This window comes from Oenanthe melanoleuca, chromosome 3 (assembly GCF_029582105.1).
Source record: "Oenanthe melanoleuca isolate GR-GAL-2019-014 chromosome 3, OMel1.0, whole genome shotgun sequence".
Classification (NCBI taxonomy): Eukaryota; Metazoa; Chordata; class Aves; order Passeriformes; family Muscicapidae; genus Oenanthe; species Oenanthe melanoleuca.
The window spans coordinates 73,029,314-73,046,481 of record NC_079336.1 but is presented as its reverse complement, the minus strand read 5'-3'; the positions used below and the strand labels follow the sequence as shown (position 1 = coordinate 73,046,481).

At 38.3% G+C, this 17,168-nt stretch overlaps 2 protein-coding genes across 5 annotated transcripts in view; one reads left to right on the top strand and one right to left on the bottom strand.

Moving 5' to 3' along the window:
* PRKN (parkin RBR E3 ubiquitin protein ligase) overlaps positions 1–10,636 on the bottom strand; it is a 652,741-nt gene extending 642,105 nt beyond the window's left edge. Inside the window, exon 1 of the mRNA XM_056488202.1 lies at positions 10,486–10,636. Coding sequence (XP_056344177.1) covers positions 10,486–10,492 — 7 coding nt within the window. The 5' untranslated portion in view covers positions 10,493–10,636. The remainder of the gene's footprint in view (positions 1–10,485) is intronic.
* Positions 10,569–17,168, top strand: part of PACRG (parkin coregulated) — a 202,293-nt gene continuing 195,693 nt past the window's right edge. The window contains exons 1-2 of one of the 4 annotated variants that reach the window (XM_056488205.1): positions 10,569–10,667; positions 11,226–11,399. In XM_056488205.1, the coding sequence (XP_056344180.1) occupies positions 11,268–11,399 (132 nt within the window). In that variant the 5' untranslated portion in view covers positions 10,569–10,667; positions 11,226–11,267. Of the gene's footprint in view, positions 10,803–10,930; positions 11,009–11,225; positions 11,400–17,168 lie in introns of those variants that run through there. The other 3 variants (XM_056488206.1, XM_056488203.1, XM_056488204.1) reach the window with 3 other exon arrangements.

Below are 17,168 nucleotides of genomic sequence, written 5' to 3'. Positions count from 1 at the left end.
GTTTTTGCTGCACTAAAATGACAACTTGATTCACAATATTTATGTAAGAACGATAGCTTACGGTCAAAAGCCATTGTAAGTGGCACTAACTAATGCACATAACATGAAACATTCAGCACGAGAAAATGATACAGAATTTGTACAAACTTGCACTGCTAAGTCACCCAGTACAAAGTCTGCTGCAGGTGAGGCAGCACGCACTAAGTAGATAGTGCTGAATGCACAAACACTTTCATTGTACTTTTTGGTGACCAGCCAAATTAAAATGTGATATTAAAGATGATTATGCTTTTAAGTTAAGCAGTTAAGTTAAATCATTAAAATAAAACATTGAAAAATATGGACGTACTTCCAAATATTAATAGAGGTATGAAAAAGCTAATTTTAAACAGTCACTTCAAAAGTAATAGTCTAGAGAGAAAGATTCATTGCTAGGTCTTTAAAACACAAAAAAATTTGTGCATTTCACCAATTCTACAACTGTTTATGCACTTACAGTTTCCAGTTGGCTAATCTCTTTTTAAGACATTAGTGGTTTTTAAAAATAATAAGGGCTAAAAGGTGATGCATAGAATGATGCATTCCTAAGTCACCTTTTTCTCCCTTTAGTGTTAAGAAGTAAGAACGTTTCTGATGCTTCCATGTCAAGATCAGGTGAACTGAATGTTTTACAGAGTACATTATTCCAACTCCTTAAGGGGCAATAAAACATTACACTCAGCTTGTTATTAATAATTCATGGCAACTTCCTTAGTTCACTACAGGGGCATAACTTTTAGGGCATCATTCTTATTGAAATAACTTAACAGGGAAAGCCAGATAAACAGCTATCACACTTAAGCCAAGATGGACAGGGCTGGTACCACCACCAGCCATTTATCTGGCATTCCCACCAGTCTTTATTTGCAAACTCTACACGTTTTCTTTTACAGACCCTTTTCTCACGCAACTCTGACTTCTTCTTTTCTAGACTTCTCTCTGATAACTTGGACTCCTCCTCTTATTGGCAGCTTCATACTGTACTGATTCCTTTTCTTACAGGCAGCTCCACATAGTTCTGACTCCTTTCATTCTACATGACTGGCTAACCCCAAGCTGCCCCTTGCCTAGCCCTGACTGTCCCTCACACAACACCTTATCAACCCCTTACCTCCTTGCAGCACAGCCAGCAGCCTCTGCTCTTACTCCAACTCTCAAACTCCAACTGCAGGTGTCTGTAACTACTGTCCAGCTAACCCACTCCTTTATATCCCCCAAACTGATTGGCCAGACACAGATGTTCCCACTCCTTGGTAATCAGTACAGCTGCAATTCATTGGGAATTCATTGCACTATCCTAGCTCTCCACAAACAGTGTTACCATCAAAATGAGAAGCCACCTACTATGAATCCAGGGACTCTAAAAGCCCTCAAGAATTATAAATTTTTAATTTTTTTTTACAATTTTCAGGATCTATCCAAAATTCTACATTCCTTTCTAAAAGTTGATATTAATTTCACAGAAAAGTAAAACCAACAAAATTTTATCTATCTAATAAAATTTGATTTATCTACAGATTTGAAATGTCACATTTCCACACGTTTAGCTATATGGTGTAAGAGCTATTTATGCTTGCATTACTCTGTAATAGACCCTTTTACAAGAATATTTTACTTCAATTTAGGATTAAACTAAGTATATCCCATTAAACATATCTATGATGTAAAAATGTTACAATTTGGAATTCAAATGTTTTTAACTATAGTTAAAAATACCTACTAATAAAGCAGTTACTGACACCAATTATGATCCATAAAGACCACAAGACTTCATTCTTCATGGTCACATAACAGATAGTTCTTACAGAATTATGTCATGTATTAGTAACATCTGGATTTCGATGCACATGACTAACTAGACAGCCAGATTCAGTAAAAGATGGCATTCAATATAAACACATTAAGATAGGGACTAGGCACTCATTTTGTAATTTACTCAATGGAACAAAATTAGCTTTAATGCATCAGTAAACCACCATGGAAAAATCAGCTTTATCCTTTCAAACTTAATTATTTCTGGTGTAGAAAAAAATAAACAAGTCCACTTCAAAAGCTTAGTCTGCTCTCTGAGTAAAATAACACCCTATGCAGAAAAAATTATAGTTGTATGAAAATTCAAAATCCATCCATTAGTTTTTAAAGTAACAAGAGAACACAGTGTTTTAACTGCTTTGTACCCCTCCCAAGCACATTTTGGTATTAAGAAGTAGGTATTAGTGAATGGCTTGTAATTTGCAGTGTCCAACACAGATAAAAGCTTGAAAGGGCAAGGGCCTAAGTGCATGAGTGCTCAGATGTGCATGGGCCTAAGTGGCTCACTGCTGTACTTTCCAAATAAAAGGAAGGAGGCTGTCTTTGTGGCTGTATCATCATTCCATACATGCATTGTCTACATACTTTTAAAGGCAAACTTTAGATTAATTGATCCTGATAATTTTGGGGAAAACAAAGAAGGTCAGGCTTTTGGGGTACTGATTCTCTATCATCTACAGTAACTATTCCCTGGTGTCTCTCACTTGCTCCCTGTTCAGTAATCTAGTAGTCCAGGAAGGTTGTGTTTCCTTACATTAACAGCAAGGACAAACAGAATTTCATTACTGTCTTATGGAGGAAGTCACTTGTCAAAAAGTCACTTGTTCTTCTAAGATAGTTGATTTTCAAATCCAGCTGGAAACCAATAGAACTTTCCTTCTGAAGAAATCAGCATTGTCTTATTTGACCGTAACATCGCTGTTAAGAATCTGATTCTTTAATAACAACACTCAGCAAGTAGGTATGCACAACAGTTTCATGTAGATAAAATGAACAAGAAATGCAAACATTTTGACTTTTTTTCCCTAATGCCCCCTTAGCATAAATGGCAAAGTAAATAAAAAGTCTCCCTGTGCAAAGTCCTTTGTCCTCAAAGGGCTGCCTATTTTAATACATATCTAGAACTGAACTAAATTTCAGAAGCTGTATTCACATGAAATCAACTATCTCATTTTTTTAAGTGTTGCAGTTGTATCCTAGTTCCTAGTTCAGGAAACTGATTATATGAACAGTTCTAAAATAACACATTTGAAATGAAACAGGAATTGATGCTGAATACTCATTGCACACAATGATACACAAGGACATCTTAGGTTCTTACCAGAATTACACCATTAGTTGTATTGGTTGTATCACCCACTGAGAATGCTTATTTATTTCAATTTTATTTACATTAAAAAACTACTGACTACTTAATGTTGAAAAATCAGGAATGGACAACATATGTTGCAACTGTTGTCACTGACAATGAAAGTAGGGAAATGCCAGGCTTTCAGAAGTAGAATACTTCATGAGAAACATTTTAAGTCTGTGATCAAATACAATTTATACCATAAACAAGGATTGTTAGCAATATTTGAGCGTTGCTTGGCATTCTTAATGTAAAACTCTACGTAACTGAAAAGGAAAAAAAAATTAACATCACAGATGTATTCATTACATGATTTTAAGAAGTTAGTGTCCTAAAACAGCCTGCTCACTTTAATGCAAATTACATGATTTTCCATTAGAATATTACCCAAGAACCCAAAATCTCTGCAAAAGGGCAAGTATGTTAATACAGCAAATGTTTTCTTATTTCATGTAATATTACAATAACTGTATAGTTTAAAATACAATTTTAAAGCATCTGGTGCTTATTTTCAAATGCGGAATTATTTTGTCGCTATATCTACAACAAAAAATGGCAATTTATTTCCGAGCCTAATTCAGAGGTACAATGTCATAACTCCTAGGCAGAGTCACATACACTCACAGTATATCAGCTGGTGTTAAGTATATGTGACTCGACCATTCTCAGGTATAAATGGGCACATAAAGTTATGGGCCAAGGAAGCTGAATTTGGACAGCACAGGTAAACTTTAGGAGCAGTGCTAGATCAACTATGTGGCTCTGATTGTTTCTAGTATATGTTATTTAAGTCTTCTGTTTATTTGAGGAACAAGACAACAGAAAAAGCTCCAGAAGTACTTCCCCTGAGCTTCAGGTGTTTTATCAGATTGATATGGCCAAAGCACCATGCCATACTTGAAAATTTTGAGTTTTAATATTATTTCAGAGCAGCACTCAGTACTTTAATAAGGCTGTAATGTGTTTTCATTTTACCTGTACTAAAAAAAAAAAAAAAAAAAAAAAAAAAAGAAAGAAAAAAAAAAAGAATGGATAACAGCAGGAAAGCAGCTATTCTAAGCAAGAGAGGCATAAAATCTAAACATAATGCAACAAAGAAGCAAATGAAGAAACTCTCCTTTTCCTTTATTAGAAATAAGGGAAACAGATTGTGCTCATCTTGCTTAGGGCCAAGAGTCTCATTGTATGGAATTCAGCCAAGCTCCAGCACACAGCTTACTACGGAGTTTTGCTGTGTTAAAAAGTAAACCAGATGGGATATTTGCTTCCAACAAGATAATTCTAATGGAAATTGTTAGAAGTACTGTAAAAGAAACTTCTCAGCTTCATCTGCTATTTTATTGTGCATAAGGACAGACAGAATGAAAAGCAGACCATGAAAACAAACCAAAAAATTTTAAAAATTCAAAACATTAATTATTAACCAAGTTTCGAATTTACGTGCCTCAGAAACCAACTGCTTACATAAAGCACATACCAGGCTAAAGCCAAATCTCAAACAGTAGCAGAGTAAGCGTGAATAAAAGATCGCAAAATTATGTAAAGTGAGTAAAAAAATAATCAACTTAAAGGTTGTCTGTACCTTCATGCAGCTTGAAGAAAAAATGTTAAACATGTCAACAGACTAATACACCAGGACCTTGTGAGACCTAACAGACACAGTGCTTTTTCTTCAGAACCATTAAGATAACATCTCCTGTTCTTAAAAGACCCCATAATTTCCAGATATCTACAAAAGACAAAGTGGTAGATGAGGAACAGTTCTACAGTTACAGTTTTTGATGACTTCTTGTACATCTCACTAAGAATTTTTAAAGTATTGTGCCCTAACTCTGCTAGAGTAAAATGAAAGAATTGGGGTGGGTTTTTTTGTTTGTTTGGGTTTTTTTGTGTTTTTTTTTTTGTTTTGTTTTGTTTTATTGTTGGTTTAGTGCTTGTTTTTTCATTGTGTTTTTGTTTTGTTCTGGGGGTTTTGTTTGTTTGGTTTTTGCATCAATATCTTAGACTCTAGCCCTGAACTGTTCCTGATAGTAAACAGCTTTTTTCAACACAAGCTACACCCATTTCATCACAACAACAAATTCACTCTTAAGGGATGATAACAGGCATTAAGGGCAATATTTTGTAAACAAATTAACTTAGACACAAACTGAGCCCATTACTTCTCAGAAATAGGGTCAGTTACCATAGAGAGACAAGCTTATGCTTCAATTATCCCAGGCCAGTTTGCCAAGGAGAGCTACCTACCACTAAAAATTTCCTGTTAAAACAGCAATATATATTTTCTTCTTTTTAAATCTTGCTCTCAGACTAAACACTGCTCTAATCTCCCTTTTCTTCTTCAGGAACTGGTCTATACCAGACTTAAGAAATTCTACTCAGGCTTTGACTTTGTCCTACCATGTTTCTTCAATCAGCCAGAAAGCAGATTGGAATGAAATTGATATGATTGGATAAAGGAAAATCAAATTTTTTCAACATTTAGTTTCAGTAATCTAATTATGAAGCTTTTAGTAATAGCGTAATTACTTTGAAGTTCTGAACATATGTTTCCACTGAGAGTATTCCACAGAGGACACTGTACCAGAAAAGGGAAAAAATGTAAACATAAATCTACCAAAAATATTTCAGCTCATCAAAAAAATAAAAATTGAAAGGAGAACCATATGCCAGAGATGTAATATGATGTTCAATATGAAGCACTTTTGTTTCCATCATGTACAGTCCTTTAATTTAATACCAATGAAGAAAATGGAAAATAATTTTTCCATGACATCAAAGCACATTGCCAAAACATTACTGGATTGGCATATTGGGAAAAAAAAAAGGAAAATACACATGTAAAATAAATTATTATGAGAAAAGGCAGCTGAACGCTATTCCTTGAAGTTTGAAGGTCTAAATGTTTCCACTGATGGAAATGATGTCTTAGAGAAATAGCTCACACAATGGGCCTAAAAATGCCCAGGCATCTCAGTTCCTTGTGATTCTTACTCTTGTGAATTTAGCTAAATATCCATAGCTCTATACACTAAAAGTTATTAAATCTGAAGTATTAGATCTGACACAAGACAGTTCTGTTGGCTAAATTTACTAAAAAAAAAAAAAAAAAAAGGAATCAATAAGGGGAAATTCACCACTGAGCAAGACATTCAAAAATGCTAATCAAAAAATACAGAAAACAGCAGCACAGACAGGAAGACACTGGAGGGGAAAAAACCTCAGAAACAAACAAATAAGGGAAGCAGAGGAATTACATCATATTAGAGAAACGCTTTACACTTTTAACAAAACAACACTGACCCTGGTCATCACAACAGTGATGAACAAAGCAAGCACGTTTTTGTTACTGGAAAGTCACTTTGCTTTTTTTGTTTGTGGTTTTTACATACCACTAACAATTTACAAATGCAAATGAATTTGCTTTACTGCCCTTCTATGACATCAAGAGCAAGCTTAGTGCACAAGCCCACTTCTGCAAAGCCCACTACCCAAAACCCCACGCTCAACAGATAAACTAAAACAAAGGAGGATGTACAACTTTTGTGGCAATAAATGCGTTGTTCATACCACCTTCACAAAAAACACAGCACAACCAACAGATTTTGATTGCAACTGCTCTCTAAAGTGAGAGAGGACCTGGACCAAAGCATTTGGCAATGGATACTCTAGTTACACATAATATGCAAGTAAGGATGGGCAATAATTTAAAGAAACTGACAGATCAATTTTCTGTAGGGCCCTATCCGAAAAACTCAAAACACTGCATCAGAATATCCTTAGTTCCTGCTTAGTAAGTCCCCAGTGTCTTGATATTATAATACTGTTATTCTGAAGTCATAAAAAAAAAAAAAAAAAAAAAAGCAAAAAGACACACCCCACTTTTACTCCCCCTTACTACTTGTCTTTCAAAAAGAAATCCAAGCAAAAGGTCTTCTCATTTCCCTTAATGCAAACAAGAAAATCCAGAACACTTATGTATATCCAGCAAAATGCAGCTGTCTTTTGAAGATATCCTACTTCAAATGATACTAACTTTATAACACCTTGCTGACAGAGTAATAACAAAGCATTTTACAGGAAAATAATCTTTAAAATACAATGCCAGTAAATCACAGTGTTTCATTATGCAATTCTGCACATGCAATATAGCAAGCCTAGCAGAAGGGAAAAAGGCTCGAAACAAACTGAGCAGAACAGGTCATGTATTTGAAACACAAGTAGCCTTTGATATTTTGAGGTTTAGATTTTGCTTAATCAAACTAACTATCAGCCAGATTATTCCACGTGCTTCTGAACTACTACATGAGCTATTACTCCAGTATTGTAGTAGAACTATCCAAAGCATTAGAACACCAAAATGCCAACAGAAGAAAACAAACCAAAATAGCAGCATGAGATCAAAATATCTTAGAAAATTCCTGAACTACTTTTCCTTTGGTTGCTACATTAGTACCACTATTATAATAGTACTATGTATATAAATATATCCAAGGAAATTCTGAAAGAGTTTATTCTTATTTTGCTTCCTCAAGGTTATTTTCACACCAATGAGAAATATTTATGCAGAAAGTAAATTACCAACACACTGAAAAAGGGTGCAACACAGAGGAGTGATCGGTCATCCAGATAGCTAAAACTTTCACCCAGGCTCCCATTCTCCCTTAACTTGATTACTGCTGGATGAATCATATTTCACTGTCAAAGCCCTTCGCAACCTGTCTCTACTACCACCTTCATCTCTCATTCAACACAGAAATGCTGAACTGCCACTATTAACTATATAGAGCCCATCTTCTACATTTTTAAAACAACTTAGGGCCTTCTCCTAGGTTTTTTGCTCTTTGAGAGATATTTTCTGAAAAAAATCCACAAAGCTGTCCCAGTATCTTCCTTCAAAATAAGTTTTAATTTTTTATTTTCTCCTCTCAGAACAGGTGTTCAAAAATGTAACATTATTGCCAAGGCTGTTGGCTAAGAAATAGTTCAGCCAATCCAACTGCAGGTTGTCACTTCCATTAACACCAGTTTTCAGCTGATCCAATGATAAGCAAGTAAATAAATAAAATAAAGAATAAACTTTAAAAACCCATCACAAACAACTTCCCAAACCTCCCATGCCCAAAAGTAAGTAGTGCTATGACAAGCTATGTCACTTAACTAACTCAGTCTAGATTCAAAGTGCCATTTAAGGAACCTGAATGTGCACAAGTCTATATGACCTGGTCTGTGAGAAATGAAGAAAAAAACCAGAAAGATAGAAAATCAAAAATCAATTAAAGGAATTATTATGTGTACAAGTATATTATGGCATTAACTTATGAGGACATAAGACATTTCTAGAGATATGAATCTGAAACATTTTGGAAAATACACCACGTTTCATAGGAAAATTCTTTTTAATACTCAGGTTAAAAAAATGAGCAGATAATCTCACCCTTCCCCTCCTGCCCTCAATTTTTGCAATGGCACTCCCAGCTCACAAATGTTTAGAGGAGAGTTTTCAGAAAGCCTTAGAGTGGGATATTGGACTAGGTCTCCACATCACATGCTTTTATTCCTCTCTCTCCTTTTCATTACTATTACCGTCATCACTAGCATTATCAGTATTATTTTTACTCTGTTTCAATTATTAAACTGTTCTTATTTTGTCCCCAAATTCTCCTCCCCATCCCGCTCCTAGGCAGGGGAGGAGGGAGAGAGCTGTGTTTTACATAATTGCCAGCTGGGGTTAAACCAGGGCAGGTTGCAACTCGTATAAAGCTGTGTTTTTAAATTTGCAACTAATCCGTCTGTACATTTCATAATCAATATTCACAAACGTTTCCGTCTGCCACAGTGAAAATTCCTCAGTCATAGAACATTTATATTCATGAGCAGTAGAGTAAGTAAATATTTAGATTTCAGTGTGAGGGCTGGAGGCATCAGCTCTGTAACTACATGGGCAGTCCCTTAGGTACACTCAGCTTACTTTTCTGAAGCATTCAAAAACAAACACACACTGCAGTTCTGCAAACACATGTATTTTATATACTACAGCAATACATCAGATCAGCAGATGACATTGCAAAATAAAAACAGTGGAATACCTGACCCTGTGTGCTTTCCTTAAGCCAAGCCTTCAATTTAAAATGTTTTTACTACATAAGAAAAAAGTGGCCCAGATGACAAGAAAGTCCTGTAGGAAAAATTCTACAACTAAGAAGAGATGATTTGCATTGATATGTATACAGAGTGAAAATACTGGACAACTGTTTATAACCTTATTTTTAGTTTTAGCAAAGGTGAAAGAACATTAGCTATACACCTGCAATCATATACTGCTAAGAAAAAAAATGAACAGCTGAAATAGCATTCTTGGAAACTTTTGAGATGTTCAATTTAAAAACAATAAATATTCTCACAAAATGCATGGTTTTCAACTTGATCAGATCTTAAGTAGACAGCAACAATGACACCAACACTGATGATGAAACAGCAAGCCTGAGGACAGCAAAGAGTTGCTAAAACGCATGTGCATCCACTACATTTTACAGGTTTTACTTTAAATAATTCTCAAAACTGATAAAATCAAAGCAAGATGAAATGTGTAATAACAGAAAGGCTACAAAACGGATCCAGTAACTTTGAGCTCCCCAGGTATGGATTAATCTCTGAAGGAAGAGAAGACACCCACTGCTGCCACAGCACTGGATGGGTACAGCAAGCAGCCCAAGGACCAAAGGGTCACAGCCCAACACCATGAGGTGCTGTAAGCTGCTTCTTTTCCACCCGGCACCACGCCAGACCAATTACACCTGCAGATGCTGGCAAGGCCAAAAAAAGTTCGCAGATCACACGATCCTCGCCGAGAAGCATTTACAATCGATATACTGAGAAGGAATAAAAAGCAATTTAAAAATGACGTCAGTCACAAGGCATGGCCAGATTTTTACCACTTCTCCACGAGGGTAAAACAAGAGGTCAGTGACCCCTCTCAGCACCTCGGGCCCAGCACGGTCCCGACGCGCTTTAACCAGCGGGGCAGATCAAGGGCAGGCTCAGGCTGAGGGCAGCCCCATCTCGGCCCCGCCCTGCCGAGACACCGGGGAGACCGGCAGGGACCGAAGGGAAGCGAAGGGAACCCGGCCAGCCTCCGCCATCCCCCAGGGCCGCAGAAGCTACAGCAGAAGCGACCACATCAGCGGCCGCGGCGGCAGCAGCGACAGGGCGGGGAGGAGGGGCGGGGAGGAAAGGGCGGAGCCGCATCCGGGCTCGCCCCGCTCCCTGACGCGCTCACTCACCGATCATGGCGGCGGGAGAGGGGCGTCGCGTGCACGCGCGCGCACGTGCCGGCCGCGCCCGCCGCTCGAGCTCTGCCCCCGTGGCCGCCCTGGGGGGTCGCGCGACTGCGGGCGGGGTGGGCCGGCCCTGAGCGCGCACGCGCCTCCGTGAGGGAGGCGGGGGCGCTCGCTGGGCTCTCTGGGTAATGTAGTTCTTGGCCAGTTGATATTGGCACACGCTCCTCTCACGTCATAGCCTCACATTTCCCCAGCACACCGCTAATGACTTTCTCGTTAATTGCTGCCCGCCGCCCCGGTGTACGGTGCACCGGGGGTAGGTACAGCTGTGCGGGGCGGGCGGTGCCGACGGGGCTCTCCGTGATTCCCCGCCGCTTCCCCGGCGGGTTGTTGACGCGTTGCCTGGCGACGCTCGCGTGGCGGCCGGTGCCCAACGGAGCCCGAGAGGGACCCGCAGGGCCGGACGGCCGGGGGGACAGCGGAGGGCGGGCGGGGGCGAGGACCCTCCGGGGGACAAGGACATCAGGTGGTGATAAAGGGCTGGACACGGCGGAGAGGGGAGAACGAGCAGGGATGATGCAGAAGGGGACTGGGGGCGGGCAAAGGGGGCCCTTTGCCTGGGGCAGGGAAAGTGCGGGACGGGTGTGCGGGGATGTCGCTGGTTGTGGAGGGAGCGGAGCTGGACCTGCTGCCTGCTCTAACCCGCTGGGCACGGGACGCTGATGTTCGCTTGTTTTTTCCAGTCCGTAATTTGCATCGGGTCCGTCGCGGGCGCCTGTGGGGAGATGGTAATGGAGGAGGAGAGCCCGGGCCCCTCAAAGCCTGCAGGTGACAGGTGCCCCCGGCAGCGGGAGAAGAAGGACAAGCAGCAGTCCTGCGAGGGATTCAGTATTAGAGCCATGATGAAAAACAGCGTGGTAGGTTTGCTGCTAGCATAGAGGTGATCCTAATTAACTCAACTTGTCCAAGAAGAATAGCAAGTTAGAGCTGTGGATAAAACATATCAGGAAGGTGTGCTAGTTGCCATACCTTATCCGGAGTTTGCTGGTTGCTGAAATTACCCTCAGACTTTGCAGAAGTATTACTGCAAGGCAACTCTGTGCCTGTGAAAATCGTGGTGCTTTCACCAAGTGCTTCGCTTTGATGCCACTTTTTTTTTTTTTTTTTATGATTTTGTATTGGCACATCCTGTTAAACTGCCAGCCTATGGAATTGTGTATGAGGCTTACTGCTTCCCACTTAGCAAAATGCTGTCAAGTGGTAGAACAGTATTTCTCAAAAGTTTTCGTACACTGGCATAGTGTATAAAATTGATATGAATGTCACATAGGATGGCAAAGATTTGGAGAATAGATTAATAGGTTTTTGAAACAAGCTTGGAAAATAATTAAAAGCTTCCACACCATCTAGGAGAAAATGAAACAAACAAACATTAGTTCTCCAACTTGTAGTTCAAAGACAGAGAAATTGATCCAACAAGTAACAGTCACAATTTCTAATGAACTTGGAGGCTTGGGAGTTACAATAGCAGTATAAAGGCGCTTCAAACCTCTTTATAGTGCTTTATTTGTCTACCTTTATCAGAATTTAGGAGGTAAAAAGCTTCGACTAGTACAGAGTATAAATGTTCAACATGTAAGTGGATGAGGTAACATTACCATACATCTCTGCCTAAACTCCTGAATTGTATTTTACATTTGGACACAGTTCAAGGTGTTTGCAAAGGCTTCAGTCCTCAAGGGTTTTCTTAAATCTATAGAGCATTCTGACAGATATTATGAAATACATTATTTCCTCTTGTTTTGCTGAAGTGGTCTTCCTGGAGCAGTCTCTCTGATCTTTTATCTGCAGGAACATTCTCTTAAAAACCCAAACAAGCACGTCTTTAAAGAAATTTTAAACAGAGTAAAAGTTGTGTACCTGAAAAACTTTCTCCTAATTAGTAAAACTAAAAAATATTTCACCTTACTTGGAAAACCACAAGGTGAACAGCACCAAAATTCTATTCATAACTGGGTTGGAAGTCCTGAAACACTTAGTGGTCTTGGGAGATTCATAGTCCCAGGGCTATGTTTTGCAAAAGTTCCAACTGTGGTCAGGTAGCCACCAGAATAATTTCCAGCTAGTGTGCAGAAAAATCAGGATAGAGTAAGGAATATCTCACTGCCACTCTGTGCAGAAGTGGGAATTCCTTTTCTCTTTTCCAACTACTTTCTAAATGGAGCTTTAGATTTATTAAGTACTCACTTGTCAGAGGTTGACATCATTGATGAAGTTCTCATGGAAGGCTTAGGAGTTGACTGGAGGGTTGAAAGCACAGCAGGAATATCTAGTAAAGACATGGTAATTCTTTTTGTTAACAGCATGATAAGGCATAGGGTTAAACGTGTTTGGCATCTCTAGGTCAAACAATGAGGTATTGATTTATAGCCTTTGGTGCAAGCATGTAGTTAGTCTTAAACTCTTAGTGAAGAGTCTTAACAGATTACCATTATGCATCTATGACTGTAAATATTGTAGTAAGTGTTCCAGAATTCTTTTACATTACTTGGGCAAAGAGTGTTTTACTAAGCTGTTTTTCATTAATGTTCCTGAATAAAGTCTGTTTTCATAGTCAGTAGTAAGTGCAGAAATTAAGTAGATACAATATTTAAGACTTTTCTCAGCTCTCACTAAGTCCAAAACTCACTTTGTGAGATACAATGCTTAAATATTCACCTAAAAATGTTCCTGAACTGAATAAACTGTTGAAGTTATTTCAAAACTGTAAATTTATATAGCAGTTTAGATTAAAAGCAGGGTTCAATAAAGATCTTCTATACTAACAAGCTACATTTACATTTTAATTGTTTTGTCCTCCAGTGGAATCAAGAATGTTATGTGCTCTTACTCCAGAGGTACTGCATGTAGAATTAGGAATACAATTAAAAATTAATATATAAACTAGCAAGTATAGAAGTATCTGAACATGAATGTGGACAGCAGGAAGATATCTCTGTTCACTTCTGATCCTCTCTAGATGATATTTTGCTACTTTCTGCAACTGTATATAAGAGAGTAAAGTGTTAGTGTCTCACTTTTCTGTAATGTGCTAGTGGTAAAAACACTTTTTGCAGGACAGGATTCATTTTAGTACTTAAAGGAAACAGTAGAAAGGTAGTTCCTATCTATCTCCCAACTTTTAAAAGATTACTATTACATTGATGTAATATATTCCATGTGTTCCACATTCCAATGTGCTCCATGACATCAGTCAGAAACTGCCTCCAGGAACAGGCCACAAGGATAGAATGAGAACGTTTACTAGAGGGCCTTAGAAGGGAAGAGATGCTAAAAATTGTTTCTGGATTTCTAAAACCAAAGTAGCTATTCAACCTTAGAGAGTCTTAGCTATGTGTAGGGCACAGCTTTCTTCTCTTAAAAAAGTGTAATTGCTCTTAAGCAGAAAAATGGTTATTTGTATTGCAGCTCTGGATTTTCATTCTTCTGTTCCACATTTAGGAGTCTGCAGTCTGTATAGGGATGAATTCTCAATCTTTGTACTTTATACTCTTACTTCAAGCCATCTTCAGTAATGTATGTTGTGAAGGGCTTTCTTGCCCTTTACCATTTGATAATAACTCATAGCAAAAGTTTCATTTTTAACCATAATGCAATTTGTTTATGTTCTGAAATTTGTGATTTGTCATTATATCTGTATTCATCCACACTGCGTAACCAAGACTACTTTTGTTATTTACCTTGTAGCAATCAAAGTTTCTGATTTGATTTTGTGGATATAGGAGTGAACACGAGGAAAAAGTTGTATCTTTTGATTATAACTAATTTATAGCTAATTTATTGGAAAAAGCAGCGTGTTTTGGGGAAAATAGATGTCAAATTAAAGGAGTGTTTTGGTCAATGTATTTTGAGAAGTAGCACTGTCTTGGAGGAACTTCTCCAGTTTAACAGTAGCAATTGTGTACAATCTACAAGTGCACTTCAGTGAACACTGTGAGACAATTAAAACTGTTAGTGCTCTGGAAGGCAATCCTATCTTTTTCCTCTCTCAGGCTGTTTAGTACTGCTGCCCATTGTTGTGTCCTCATTTGTACAAGGTTGGCTTCTCAGAGAACTGATCCTACTGAAAATACTCCAGCCTCTTAAAACCCACAGTCTTGAGCTGCTGTCTGTGGGACTGATGCAAGCAAAGCTTTTGCTTTTACAAGGTTCACCTGTTTTGCCCTTCTCCCTGTCCTGACTGCATGCTTCCATCTCCTCTTTTGTACTGACGTTGTTTGTTTCGTGCAGATATAGAGTAAATTGCATCAGCTGTAACAGTTCTTAAGTTAATATATGCTATGAGAAGGGAAGCAGGAGAATGTCATCACAAGCTGTGTGTGTGGGATTGTACCCTCTTAGCAACATTGAAGTCTTAATTCATATGAAACCAGTTATGATATCGAGTTCTAGCAGGGTAATTCCACATGCATTTACAGCAGCATAAACTTGCACTACAATTGAAAGGCATTGTTGTCATCCCTGGACATTTATTCTTTGTGCAATATGAACTTTTGTATGGCTTTGCAGTGAACTGGACAGGGGCCCTGGTTAAACCTGGATTAAAAGCAGCTCAATTTTTTTTTTTTTTTTATTTAATAGCATTTTAATAGACTTGACATACACTTTGATAATAGTGTAAGCTCACAAAAATTGTCACTGCTGCAGCCCTTCCTGTATCTGCTACCTCTTTGTAGCTCCTCCTTTGTGCCAGTTCATAGTCAACCCACCGAATTGATGAGGCACTTCAGTTGCATTAGATTCAAACATGAAAAGCTTCAACACAACGAGGTTTTTTATTTCCCCTCATAAAGTTAGATTCCTTTCCAATTCCATGCTTGTATTTACTGTAATGACCTCTTTGATAGTAAAATGTAAAAGCAGAATATACAGAAAAAATACTAATGCTTAAGATTGTAATTTCCTCAAAATGCTTCTATTTCATGTTATGTTTTCCAGCAATAACCTAGATGGCTTAATCATACTGCTCCTATTTTAAAATACTTCAAAGTCAGCACTTTATTTTTGTGAATGTGGTGAAAGATTGGTATTGTTCATAGCTGCAGTCTGAGGATGAAAAGATCAGTTTCTTAGCATAAGCACTAAGAAATCATGCTACTATTTATGAAAATTTGTTACACATTTGAATCTTCAGTAAATCTTCTCTTTAATTCAGTCATATGACTTAAAATAGTTAATAAGTAAATTATCAGTTAGACTCTGTTTTGTGGCTTGATTGACAATTCTTGTCTTAAATCACTTCATTTGATTCATGATATTTTATACAGGAAAAGACCTCGGGAAGATTTCAAGTTTCATGTTTAGAGAAGGTAAAAGTAAATTGATTTTAAGACATTATGGCAGTGCTCTTTCAAAACTCCTCTACTAATTACTTTTTTATGAACTAATGAATAAAATATTCTAACTGGAAATTATTGCAGAGATAGTTGTTAAATTCTGTTACATTCTGTTAAATTTGTGCACAGGAATTAAACTATTTTAAACTTTGCAGACTGTTTACAGATTTCATACAATTTAAAATCCTGCAGTGCTCTGAGTATATGGATATCTTAATCTGTTGTTTCTCTGAATGAAGACAGCATTTTTCATTTTTGAGATTTTTTTTTAATGCAAATGTAGGAATTTGGAACAAATTATTAAAATATAGTTAGTAAGAACAGTCTCTGAAAATGATTTTAAGCTGTCAACTTGCTGTGTAGGGAATTATCTAAAGTCAGCATTTCCTATATGCAGCTGAGTACGCCTCTGGAGCCACCCAACTAAAAATTGAAAAAGATGAGTTAGAATGCATCTGCCATACACCCTTCTCAGTACTAGGTCTCTAGAACAGTTTCCAAAGAAGTGGATACATATGTACATATTCTTCCTTTTAACTTGGTATCTTCAATTTCATTCAAAAAAACTCCTGAGCCCTGTGTAAGTTTCAGCCTTTGTCTTAGTCTTCTCCCTGTTAGTTGACTGGGAATGCTGTAGGATGCTACCTGAAGTGAGTTCAGTGAAGAGCCATCAAGGCAGGGTTCTGGAGCTCATGTTGCAGGAGGAGAAGCTGAGGGGAATTATATTTCAGCCAGGAAAAGGGAAAGCTACCAGGATACCTCATAGTATTAGGTCTTAACAGACCTAGTAACCCAATAGCTGAGAGAAAGCTGTCAGGAAGAAAAAGCCAATCTGTACTCTGTAGTGATGGGAGGATGTGGGAAGATAGGTTGTAAGAATAGTTCAGGAGGCAGCCTTTTCTAATGAATTACAGCTGTACTGATTGCCAAGGAATAGAAACAGCCTTGTCTGCCTAGTCAGGATGGGTGTTATAAAAGAGTGGGTTAGCTGGCTACAAGTTGCAGTTGGAGCTCGAGAGTCAGTCTGCTGGCTGTGCTGTGAGGAGGTGAGAGATATGTGGTCATGCAAGGAACAGGTAAGATAAGAAGATGCTGTGTGAGGGACAGACAGGGTAGGGTTAGGTGGCCAGGTAAGGGACAGCTTGGAGCTTTGCCAGTCATGTAGAAGCAAGAGGGAAACTTGTGGAGGAGAGAAGGAGTCAGTGCTGTGTGTAATACAAGGAGTCAGTACTGTGTGAAGCTGCCTATGAGGGAAGGAGTCAGAGTTCCCTGAGAGAGGTCCATTGAGAG